Source organism: Anser cygnoides, chromosome 20, assembly GCF_040182565.1.
Source record: "Anser cygnoides isolate HZ-2024a breed goose chromosome 20, Taihu_goose_T2T_genome, whole genome shotgun sequence".
Classification (NCBI taxonomy): domain Eukaryota; kingdom Metazoa; phylum Chordata; class Aves; order Anseriformes; family Anatidae; genus Anser; species Anser cygnoides.
The window spans coordinates 2,124,681-2,136,182 of NC_089892.1; the positions used below are offsets into that span (position 1 = coordinate 2,124,681).

At 66.6% G+C, this 11,502-nt stretch overlaps 1 protein-coding gene across 1 annotated transcript; it reads right to left on the reverse strand.

Annotated features, from left to right (window-relative positions):
- Positions 1–871: 871 nt before the first annotated feature.
- On the reverse strand, positions 872–10,824 carry PTGS1 (prostaglandin-endoperoxide synthase 1). The gene is made up of 11 exons (XM_066980603.1): positions 10,651–10,824; positions 6,337–6,453; positions 6,090–6,230; positions 5,290–5,433; positions 4,887–5,068; positions 4,706–4,789; positions 4,315–4,561; positions 3,427–3,713; positions 2,534–2,681; positions 1,922–2,306; positions 872–1,841 (listed from the first exon to the last, which is right to left on the reverse strand). Exons 1-10 carry the CDS (start codon positions 10,760–10,762, stop codon positions 1,942–1,944), a joined length of 1,827 nt encoding a protein of 608 aa, XP_066836704.1. The 5' UTR covers positions 10,763–10,824; the 3' UTR covers positions 872–1,841; positions 1,922–1,941.
- Between the last annotated feature and the right edge of the window lie 678 nt (positions 10,825–11,502).

The window sequence follows — 11,502 nt, forward strand, 5'->3', positions numbered from 1 at the left end:
GCCACCTGAGCGAGGGCTGGGACCCTCTGGTGGGCTGGCAGCCCCCGGAGCACAAAGCCACCGCACCGTGTGTGTGTCACCGGCACGCAGCGAGCTGCTGCTGGGAGCTGGGCACGTTGGTGCCCGGGCGTTTTGGTGCCCAGGCACGTCCTGCATGCCCGTGCCTTCCTCAGCAGCAGCGCGTGCAGTGTGGCAGAGGAGGGGTCTGCAGGGGACTAGGACCTCTAGATTGAGGGACATGGTGGGACAGCTTCTCTGTTTTTTTTTTTTTGTGTGTGGAAGTTTTCTCACCCAAGAGCAGGAGCACTGTCCCACCTAGCAGCCGGTACCGCGAGGTTTCACCGGTGAATTGGCCACATGCCGCTGCCTCAAGCCCCATTGCAGGGGCTCACCAGGACAGAGCAGAAGCACAGGGCCGGGGCCCCTCCAGCTGCTCCTGCAGCACAGCGGGGAGCTGCAGCCTGCACCTCACCTGCAGCTGGGGCTGTTTGTGCCCTCGGGGGTGGATTTCACATGATACAAATACCCGGTGCTGGGCTTAAGCTCTGCATCACCAGCAGCAAAGCGCAGGTTTGTGGGGCAGTGGTGGCTGGTGGGAAGCAGCGGGGCCAAAACCTTCACGGAGGCTGTGGCACAGCCCCTGCCGAGGCACAGGGAGCCGGGAAGCTCTGCTTGTTTCTTCTCACGCAGCTGGCAGTGACACGGGCACGCTGCTGGTGAGCACGGCCCGCATCGACAGCCCGGCTGAGCACTCACCTTCCAGCAGCGCCGCTGAGACGTCTGCTCTCCCAGCTCCTGCTGGCCCCGGGCACCCTGCCTTGGCCTGGCTCTGCCGAGTGAGAGCTTGAAAACTTGCTGGAGGAAATGAGAGTGGTTTTTAACATTGTTTATTCGAGAGGTCCATTTTCTGGGATCTGACTGGGACCAAGGCCAGCGACCCTGGCTTCCAGCGATCGCATCACGTTGTTGGCGATGGCTTACATCTGCGAGCTGTGGAGCGGGACAAGCAGGTTCTGTGTGCCTTGGGGGACGTCATTTACTGAGCTATTAATGCAGGGCAGTGTAATGAACATAGGGTGCAAGAGCCTTAACAGGTGGTTGGCACAGAGGTGGCATCATCGTGCTCGGAGCAGCCGTTGTCGTGGCTCCGGCCACCCCAGGCCAGCCGTGCGTGACGGGGCCAGCGCGGTGCTGAGGGCACAGGGGCCTGGGAGTCCCACCGAGACCTGGGGCTGGGCAGCTGGCACGGCCACTCCGCTGCACCCGGCGTGACTGGGACTCTTTGTCCCAGGCCAGGCAAATGAGGCTGCTGGGCTGGGCTGGGCCGAGCCAGTGCTGAGCAGGCTGCAGGAGAGCCAGGTGAGAGCGCAGCCCGAGCTGGGCCAGAAAGGAAGGAAGGACAGACGGACGTCTGCAGCACATCATCCCCATCTCTCCCTTGCTGCCGTGTGCGGAAGACAAGGCTGGGAGGGCTCCCTGTGCGCCGTGCCCCTCTCCGTCCGAGTGGGGATGCCCCTGCAGAAGAGGGGCTGCTGGTGCTGGGAAGCAGCGGGAGCTGAGGGTGAGCAGGAGCAGAGGAGCCAGGAGCACCCCAGGGTGCTGGGGGTCCCCGGAGAGCCCCGAACGTGGCTTAGCGCAAGGCAGGGGCTGGGAAGAGGATGAGGTCTGCTGAGCACAGGCGGTGGCAGCTCTTCTCCCTGGGCTCTCGAGCTCTTCCCAGAGGGGGCACCAGCCTCTCCCCACCGGCGTGGGGCTGAGCTGGAGCCTGCCTGGGGCGGACGATTGTTGATCCTGCTCCTGCTGGGCACGGGGTGGGCAGGGGCCCCCAGCCCTGCCGCTGCCTGCAGGGACAAAGGGGACACTCAGCACTGAGCGGGGGGGCTTTTTCCCCCCCCAGCACCTGGGTGAGGACAGACCCTACCTGCACAGGCCGTGGAGGTGCTAGAGCTCCGTAGACGGCCCACCGCCCCGGCTGCTGCTGGACGTGCCTCCTGCCACGGCGTCCGGCACCCGGAACGCCACGTACGGGCACCTCTTCACGTTGAGGCACACGAGCTTCTCCAGGGATGCTGTCTTGACTATCTCAAAGCCAGTTGCTCCGCCAAAGGTACTGGGTTTCCAGTACTCTGGGGAGCAGATGGGGTTTCCGAGAAGCCCCTTCAGGGAAAACGGAGCTCCGATCTCCACCATGCTTTCTCCAAAAATGCCGTTGGGTTGGGGTTTCTCAAGCAGCAAGCCCGGATAAAACTCCAGCGCATCGATGTCTCCATAGAGCTCCTCCAGCTCTGCCGCCTTCTCCTCCTCTCCTGCACCAGGTGAACACCAGACGTATCAGCAAGGGTCCGGCCTTGCGATGGGGCACGGGGACGTGGCAGGAGGGAGACCTGCAGGCACCGCACTGCCCCTGCCCACCTCCAGGCGAGGCTTGGATGGGGAAGAGCCCAGCAGGTCCCGAGCTCGGCTCAGGACAGCAAAGCCTCCGTGCTGCTGCAGCCAAGCCCGGAGAGCCCCGGTGGCAGCTTGGTGCTCGTACCTGTTAGCTCCTGGAAGGACGTGTAGGGCTTCATGCCAAACCTCTTCCGATACTCATTGAAGGGCTGCAGCCTCAGCTGCCGCGACTCCTTGATGACCCCGACGGCCACTTTCAGGACGTTGGCGTTGATGGTTTGCCCCCCGCCGATCTGGAGGGCGAGAAGACAAGGAGGGGCACGCTCACGTGAGGCACGCGGAGGCGCCGGCCTCCACGGAGGCACAGCCCGGCCTCCCGGCCCTGCCACGCTCCCAGGTGCCCACATCCTGGGCACGGCGCGGCCGCAGCAGGACGAGGGGGAGCCAGGGGCAGTGCCAAAGACCAGCGGTGGCACAGCTCGGGCTGGAGCCTGTCTCCTGCAGGAGAAGGCCTGGATGGCAGCGTCCCACCGGCCGGGGAGGAGGGAAGGGATCGCGGGGCCTGGGGTCGCAGAGGGAGCCTGCACACCCCAAGAGCAGCAGGGCTGCGTGTCAGCCGTGTCGCTTTGCCCAAGTCAGAAGCGTTGATGTAATCACTTGGAAGAAAACATCCATGTGATGGCAGCAAAGAACAGCGTGAGACGAGCTGTTCCCATGCCCAGGCTGCTGCACGGCCCGGCCTGGGGCACGGAGGAGCCTGGCTGCACCCAGCAGGGTGCCAGCTTCACCCCGATGCTTATTCCAGTGTCCCAGGATCAAGCAAATGGGGCTGCCAAGACCCAACCTCGCTACACTGCTCATGGGGGGGGCTTTCAATGAACACACCACGTGCTGCCCTTGGGAACAGGCTGCGAATGCTGCACACAACCGGGACATTTGTTATGGGTGGGCTGTGGCTGTGCTCTGACGATGCCCTGGGCCCGGGGTCCCGCAGCCCCCCGTGGGACGTGCTGCAGAGAGGGCAGAGCAGGACCTTACCATCCCCGCAGCCTGCTTGGAAAAGGACTCCACCAGGGCCTCCACGCCATAGTCCAGGAGCATGGAGGTGTTGTAGAGAAACTGCTCGTAGCTGTACTCTTCCCCCTGGATGACGAAGGAGTCCGGCATCAGCCCGTGCCAGTGATAGAGCTGGTTGAACTCCACCGCGATGCGATTCCGGTACTGGAACTGCCTCCCGAACAGCAGCTCGGGGTCAAACTTGAGGCTCAGGAAGTACCCGCTGAGGTGCTGGACGTAGTCTTCAATGACGATCTTGATGGTCTCCCCTGGGCAGGAGGCGAGAGGAGGAGGTGTCAGCTGGCAGCAGGAGCAGCCGCAGCCCCGGCCGGCCCGGATCAGCCCCGGCTTCCCCAGGGCTCGGGGCAGCCCCGGTTACTCATGTGCTGTGCAAGGCTCCCCGCGGCAGCCTGTCCCCGCAGCAGACTGTCCCTGCGTCCCCGCACCCTCTGCCGCCCGGACCTGCCTGACATTGGGCTTGCTGTTGGCTGGGAATTTCTGTCATTTATCTTTTCACCGGGAAAGGTCAGCTTGCCAAAAACAAAATGGTTTCATAGAAAGCTGACCCCGATCTGGAGCTTAAAGACAGTGTGGTGGCATCGTGGGTCTTTCATAAGTCTACTGTAAATTCACACAAAGTCACCTCCATCCAAAGTCCAGAACATTAAAATGGAATAGTTCAAAATGACAGCTAAACTGCTCAAAAATAAATTTTCTGATGGACTAAAGCCAACGATCCCCAGAAGGCTGCCAGAGGAACTCCTCCAGCCTTTAAAGCCGGGCTGGCTCCCGCAGAGCCCGACAGCACCAGGTCACCGGGGCTCTCCTGGGAGGTGGGACGCGGGGACCCGCGGTGCGGCCGGCCCTCACCGATGAGGATGAGCCGAGCCGTCTGGAAGAGCTGCTCATCGCTCCAGGTGGGGTGCTCCCGCTTCAGGATGTCGCAGACGCGGTTGTGCTCACGCAGCCAGAGCGTGGCGTACATGCAGAGCCCCGGCAGGAGCCCGAACACCTCCTGACCCATCGCCAGCTGCTTCTCCTTGGGGATGGCAGGCGGGTACACCATGTGGACCGGCGCTTCGATGACCGAGGGGGGGTACACCTCTCCATCCACCACCTCGGGGAGACAAGAACGGGGTGGCAGAAAGGGAGAAGGGGAGAAAACCACCCTGTCCTGGCGGCTGCCAGAGGGACGTGGGCTTCAAAAAAACCTCGGAGCCTAGGGCTGAGATGCGTTTTGGCACATCGTGCCACGTGGTACCTGGAATTTGAGCTTCCCATCCCTGAAGAGCCGCAGCTGGTGCTGCCGCTGCAGGTTGTCCCCGTACAAGTGCCCCAGGTCCACCTGCGAGACAGCGCGGTGTGACGGGAGCGCCAGCCCGGCCGTGCCCACCCCCGGCCCCCCTCGCTCCGCGCCGGCCGCCCTCGCATCGCGCCCTCACCCCGTGCCCCAGCGCCTTGGTGAAGCCGCGCCCCATCTTCCCGGACGTCTTGAAGAACTGGTGGGTGAAATGCTGGGCGAAGAAGGCAAACATCAGGTTGGTGCCCCGGGGATCGGCTTCAAACTTGTGCCGCAGCAGGAACCTCTCCGCCAGGAACTGGGCGTCGGGGAGCTGCCGCTTCCCTGCGGAGGATGGGGATGACGCCGGTGCCCCGGCGGGTGCCAGCGGTGCCGTGTGGGCTCAGCCCCACAGCAAGGCATGGGCGCTGGGATGCGGTGGTGCTGCACCAGGTACGGGTACGGTACCAGGTATGGGTATGGTACCGGCTATGGTACCCGGTGCTGCTCTGCAAACCCAACCATGTTCATCGCCTCGTGGTGCTGGTCCTGCGCCGGGCACGTACCTTTGGTCCCCATGGGCGTGGGGCAGTCGTCCGGCACCGGCGGGAGGATGCGGGTGTAGTAGCTGACGTTGGCGTAGGCCTCCCAGCTGATGTAGCCGTAGTTGGAGTTAAAGGTGGGGGGGCTGGGGATGAGATTGGCACGAACTGGAAGGAGAGAGCAGTCAGTGCCGCGGGGCGGCACCCAGACCCCGCTGGCATCCCAGGAACCAGGAGGTGATGGGCAGAGAGCCCGGCCGCATCCTGCTGTGCTGTGCCCCCCACACACCCGGCCTTTTAGGGGCTGCAGTTCCCTGCAGGAGCAGGGGGGTTGTACTGCTGCACTAAGTGGATTCCTGCTTGATGAATTAAATGACAAACACGCAGAAATGGGGAAACCAACAGCCGGAGCCTTGCGAATGTGTTCCTGCAGCTCCAAGAGCTGGAACCTAAATATTTACGCAAAGTGATAAATGTAGGGACAGAAGTAACAAGGGCCAGCTCCATATTTCCACCAGCTGCTCCCTGTGTCTGTTTGAGAGCCCTCTGGAAGGGGAGCGCAGTGTGCTGAGAGCAGCTCATGTGTCTCAGCTGGCTCCCAGCCCGCTGCGTGCGGGGCTCAGCCTGCGGCCCCGCGGCCCCGCAGCCCCTGGGCCCCCGCTGCTAACGTCCCCTGCGGGCCGGCTCGTGGGGAGGTGGCCCCGAACTGGTGCCACCGGGAGATGCTCGGCGGCTCCGCTGCCCCCTGCCCGTGCTGGTGCTGCTGGAGTCCTGCTCGGCCCCGGGGACCCGTCCCAACCCCTCCCGGGAATCGCCCCCCGCACCTGTGAGCACGAGCCTCATCAGCGTGTCCCTGATGAAGGTGCTGTTGATGATGTCCCAAAACCACCTGAAGTGAGTCAGGACGAAGTGGTAGAAGGCAGGACTGGGCTTCAGCAGGTTGTGGAGGCGCGTCCAGAGTTCGGCTGGGGGAGATAAACCCGGGCACGCCGCTCAGCACCGGCTGCTGCAGCGCTCGCCCCGCTAACACAGCCCGTGTGGCGCCGGGGCTCCTCCGGGAGGGGGACTTACGCGAGGTGCAGTTAGCCCCGAAGTACCCCGTCCGCGTGCAGTCGCACTCGTAGCCTTCCAGGCCGACCCGCACGCACACCCCTTGGTGCTGGCAGGGGTAATAGCAACACGGGTTCACTGCGGGGAGAGAGACAGAGAGGTCGCCGGCCATCCACGGTGCCACCGCTGCCCCGAACGCAGCTGAGAAATAAAGGCAGAAAGGTGCTGCCAGAGCATCACACGTGGGGTTCCTGTGCCCCGAGAGCCCGGGAGCTGGCAAACCCCTACGAACACGATGTCAGCATTGTTAATAATGGCAATTGTCTGGGCTGCAGTTTGCTTTGGCAAGCGGCTGCTTTGCCCCGGCCCCACGGGCCGGTGGAAGGGGCTGACCGCTGGGCTTCTTCCTCCCGGCTCCAGCCCTGGCCCTGCCGCTTCCTCCGCAGCCACCTCCTTGCCTGCGCGCCCCAGCTGCAGCCGCCAGATAAGGGCCCCATCCTGCCCTGCCTGCATCCACCGGGGTCCCAGCAGCTGCCAGTGCCCCCCCGGTGTCACCCGGGCACCGCAGCTGGGGCCGGCTCCTGCAGACGCGTGGGCGGCCTGGAGCCGCTGTCCCCCCGCCAGGACCTTCCCCGGCCGCCCTGCGCGGCGTCGGCGTGGGAGGAGGTCGGGGCTCGGAGGGACGCGGCTCCAGCGGCGCTGGCACCCCGGTATCTGCTGCTTTCCCTGCCCCAAACGGGGGGCGACAAAGCTGGAGAGGAGCAAAACCACATTTCGCTGCCGGAGACAGAGCCCAGTGGGATAAACCAGCCCCTGCGTGTAATGGAGGGATGGGGCACAGGGGTGGTGGGGGCGCGCGGGGACAGCCACGGCACCCATGTGCAGCGCTCTGCCCCGGTGCCACCCAGCAGAAGGCTCCGGGAGCTGTGACCGGCGGGTGGCCGCAGCATCCTCAGCGCTGCAGGGCTCTGCCCAGTCGGCTCCAAGTTCTGCTGGAGGCCGGAGCCAGGCTCTAACGCCGGGGGAGGTGGGCAGGCACAACGCGCAGCACATTTTTCCGTAGGAAATTGAAGCTAGAAATTAACATCTTTGAAAAATCAAGCTCATTTTGCAAAGTCTCCCAGTTTCCCAGGCAGCTCGGGGCCGGGACGGGGTGGGGGCTGCCTGGGGGCCAGCAGCTCTCACGACTGCTCTCAGCCCTGGGATCCCGAATCCCTCACGCTACGGGGGGCGGCTCGCAGGGTTCAGCTCCCAGCCCTTCCTTCGGGCTCCCTTTCATCTCAGCTCTTTTCATGTATCCAGCCTCCGTTACACATCCAGACGGGAGGCAGCAGGCAGGTCCTTATTTATCTCGGACAAATTAACTTCAGACCACCCGCCTGCAGCTTTTTGTAGCATGGAAACTTTTACCGTGCTGCAGCGCAGCCAGAGCATCCCCCGAGCAGTTCCCGCGCCAGTAGCTCTGCGCTTGGCTCCACCACAAACATCTGCAGGAGCGGCCCCGCTCCCTACCCCGGCCAGCTCGGGGGGGACACGGGAACACCGCGGGTGCCACGGCCGTGGGGCCGGGTGGCTGCTCCGTGCCAGGGCCCCGCGGGCAGCTGCCTCCTGCCGGGGTCACAGCGGTGTCAGCGCCGTGGGGGCCCGGAGGTGGGGCGGGAGCGGCATGTCCCAGCCACAAGGGCACGAGGGGACGCGGCGTGTCCCAGCCCGCGACAGCCGCCCCCCGCGGCGCTCCCGGCCTCTCTCCACCCCAGGCAGGAATCCGGCCGGGACAGCTCCAGGTGTGGGGAAAGCTGCTCCCGGCCCCCGCGCTGGATCGCGGCCCCCCCCTCCGTGACGGCTGAGCCGGTGAACACGTGCGATCACCGCTGAAAAATGCCAGATTTTGGGGACGACATCCGCTCCGCGAACCGCAGCCAAAGCGACGTGGGGTGAATCATGTGCGGGCTGGAGCCGGGCTTGCCCGGTGGGACATTCCCGTCTTGCGCACGGCTCCGTGGCTGCGGGCTGCGAAGACAACAAACGGCTCACACGCTTGTTTTTCTGACTGGGGATGGTTTCCTTGGGTTTTCCATGAGCTGCTCCCAGCCCGCGCGACGGAGCCAGATTGTCATCTGCAACCACTTCTGGCCGCACCGCCAGCGACAGCAACCTGCCAGGGCCGCAGCTGCGCCGCACATGGGGCTGGCGGCTCCTCCTCCCCGCACCTGCGGCCAGGCGCTGGGGGCTGCTTCCAGCAGTGGCACCGGGGCTGGGGGGGGACATGGCCATGCCACAGCAGCGTCCCCTCTCTGTGCCCGTGCTCTGCCGTCCCCTCCATGCAGCGGAGCCGTAGCCCCGCGAGCGCCGCCGCGGACGGGGCAGGAAACCCGACCGCAGGTGGCGGAAATGGGCACAAATCAAAATCGGCTCTGCCGAAGGCACCCGTGGGGTCCGAGCCCAACCTCCCTCCCCGTGGTGGGACCCCGGGCACGGTGGTGACATCCAGGGGCCCTGAGGCAGCAGTGAACGGCGTGGGACCCCGATGAGGAGCAGCTGGAGGGGCCGCGGGGTTGTTTTGTTGGAGCGTTTGCTCTTGAACAAAAGCACAGCCCTGAGGGCAAGGCAGCAGTCAAGATCCCAAGGGCAATATCCATGGGGTAAATGGAGAAATACCATGGGACCAGGCTGGCTCAGCTCACAGCCTGGGAAAACCTCTACGGGGAGCAAACATCAGTGCTCTGAGGCAAGGTGGAGCCTGCGAGGGGCTGAGAAGTGCTCAGAGCAGCAACCATCATGTGGGCAGGAGGCTGCAGGCGAAGCCCAGCATCCTGTTATTCTGTCTTCTAGAGCAGATCTGAGCACAAGATTAAGGCCGTGGTCCTCCAGCTGCACGCCTCCCGCAGCCCACCTGCTCTGCTGGCAGCACCTCGGGGCACGGCACAGTCCCCCGAATTTCTCCATCAGGTATCTCCCTTGCTAATTAAAGCTTGGAGGAGAACCATCCTTATGCGTACGTCCCGGCTACGGGTCCTCTCCCCACCTGGTGAGCTCTGCTTTGGCCCCGTCCTGCAGCCGGCAGCTCCGGGGCTGCCCACGGCTGCACCAGCCCAGCGTGTGCCTGTCCCAGCCGCTGCAGGCTGGGTGTCCCCAGCCGCTCCCTGGGGCCCATCCTGTGGCACCCAGCGCGCTCAGCCCTGCCGACGGGACCCGCAGCGAGGTGCCACAGCCCCGTGTCGGTCTGAGTGCTGTTCCTCCTCCCGCAGCACTCGCTCCCATGCCTCGAAGTGCCGTAACCCCCAGCTCATGTTCCCGTTTCGGACGCACACGCTGCCGAAAGAGGGAAGTCTCCACCTTAGGGGCATTGTTTCTGGGCAGGAACAGCCGCCTGAATGCCGATAAGTCCCAGCAGGATGGCTGCGGGGAGGGGGTGCGGGGCAGGGGGAAGGAAGCCGTGCCCTGTTCCAGCAGCCCCCTCTGCCCCGCTCAGCCCGAGCCAGCTCCCTTTGGGTTGCTGCACCCATGTCCTGCTGCCCCCCCAGCCCCGGCCCATGGAGATGGGGCCACCATCAGCACCGCTAGCACCAAACGCAGCCGGAGCCCCGCCAAGGGATGCCAACCACGTCCCTGCGCTGGCTGAGCGGGGAGCTGCAAAACCCGAGAAGTTCCCTGAGCTGGACCCGGGGTGGGCTTTTCTCCGTGGAAGGGAGGAAAATCCCCTCCCGGGAGCGGGACCGGAGGCAGCGTCCCCCTGGGGACCTGGAGGAAGCTGCTCCGGGGGAGCACGTGGAGGGAGGTGGATCACGACGCCCCGAGCAGCGGTGCCATTGACGCCCCCGAGCCCCCCGAGCAGCCGCGGCGATGCCTCGGGGGCACCGGAGCCGTCACGCTGCGGCCAGGGGCTGCGGCCCCGGGGGGGCTCCCACGGCCGTGGACACGCGGGGGCTCCCCCAGCCCCTGCTCGTGGCCCCGGGGGGGCGCAGCAGAGGGGGGGAGACCCCCGGGACCGGGCTCCTTCCCCCCCCCCCCGTGTCCCGATCCCGCGGGGCCGGGCACCAGCGGGACGTGGGCACGATCCTGCCCCGGGACCCCACGCGTGGCCCCCCCCCGGCCCCGGCCAGCGCCGGGAGCACCGAGGGGATCCGGGGGGGGTCCCGAGCTCTCCCCCCGCGCCCATCCCGGGGGCAGCGCCCCCAGCCCCGCGCCCCCCCGTCCCCCAACATCCCTCCGGGACCCCGGCCCCTGCAGGATCCCGGCCCCGCTCCCCCCCCCAGCCGGGTCCCCCCGCATCCCCCGGCCCCCCCGCCCCGCCCGGTCCCGCATCGGGCTCCCCCCCCCCCCTCCGCCCCGTACCGGTGCCGGTGCCGGCGGCCGCGGCGCTCCCGGCGGCGCAGAGCAGCAGCGCGGGGGCGAGCAGAAGCCGCAGCCCGGCCGGGGGGGCCCGGGGCCGGCACCCACCGCCCATGGCGAGAGGCAGCTCCGCCGCGGGCCGCCGCTGCCCGGCCCGGCCCCGCCGCCCCCGCCCCCGCCGCGCCTCCGCCCGCCCCCGACGGGACGGGGCCGCCTCCGTGCCCCGGTCCCCGCGTCCCCGGCATCGCCGTGCCCACCCCGGGCTCTCCGCGCCCCCCTCCCCCCGCCCCGAGCATCTCCGCCGCAGGGACAGCACCCCGGGGGGGCAGCGGGAGGGAGGGGCTGCTGCCCCTGGGGTGGGCGAGGGCAGCACGGGCTGTGGCACCCCCAGCGCGGTGGCACCAAGAGCCTGGTGGCACCCCAAGCGTGGTGGCACCCCAAGCGTGGTGGCACCCAGAGCTTGGTGGCACCCGGGGCACGGTGGCACCCAGAGCTTGGTGGCACCCGGAGCACGGTGGCACCCGGAGCACGGTGGCACCATGAGCCTGGCACCGTGCCTGGCCGCTCGCCCTCTCCCGTGCTGGCAGAGGGCCGTGGAGGAGCCCCAGGGCACGTCCCGGGGGTTTTGCCATCACCCCCCGCAGAGCAGCAGCAGCCCCGGGCACCCCAGGGGTGGCCGAGCGTTTCCGCCACCCGCGGTGGAAGCGGCTGCGGCGGGGCGCAGCAGGGCCGAGCCAGGAGCCTGCTGAACTGGAAAGGGAAAAAGTGGTGCTGCTGGAACAGCCGACTCCGAATTGCTGCTGGGAAGGAGCACGCGGCTCCACGGCGGCTTCTTGCCGCAGTCATCCCTCCCGG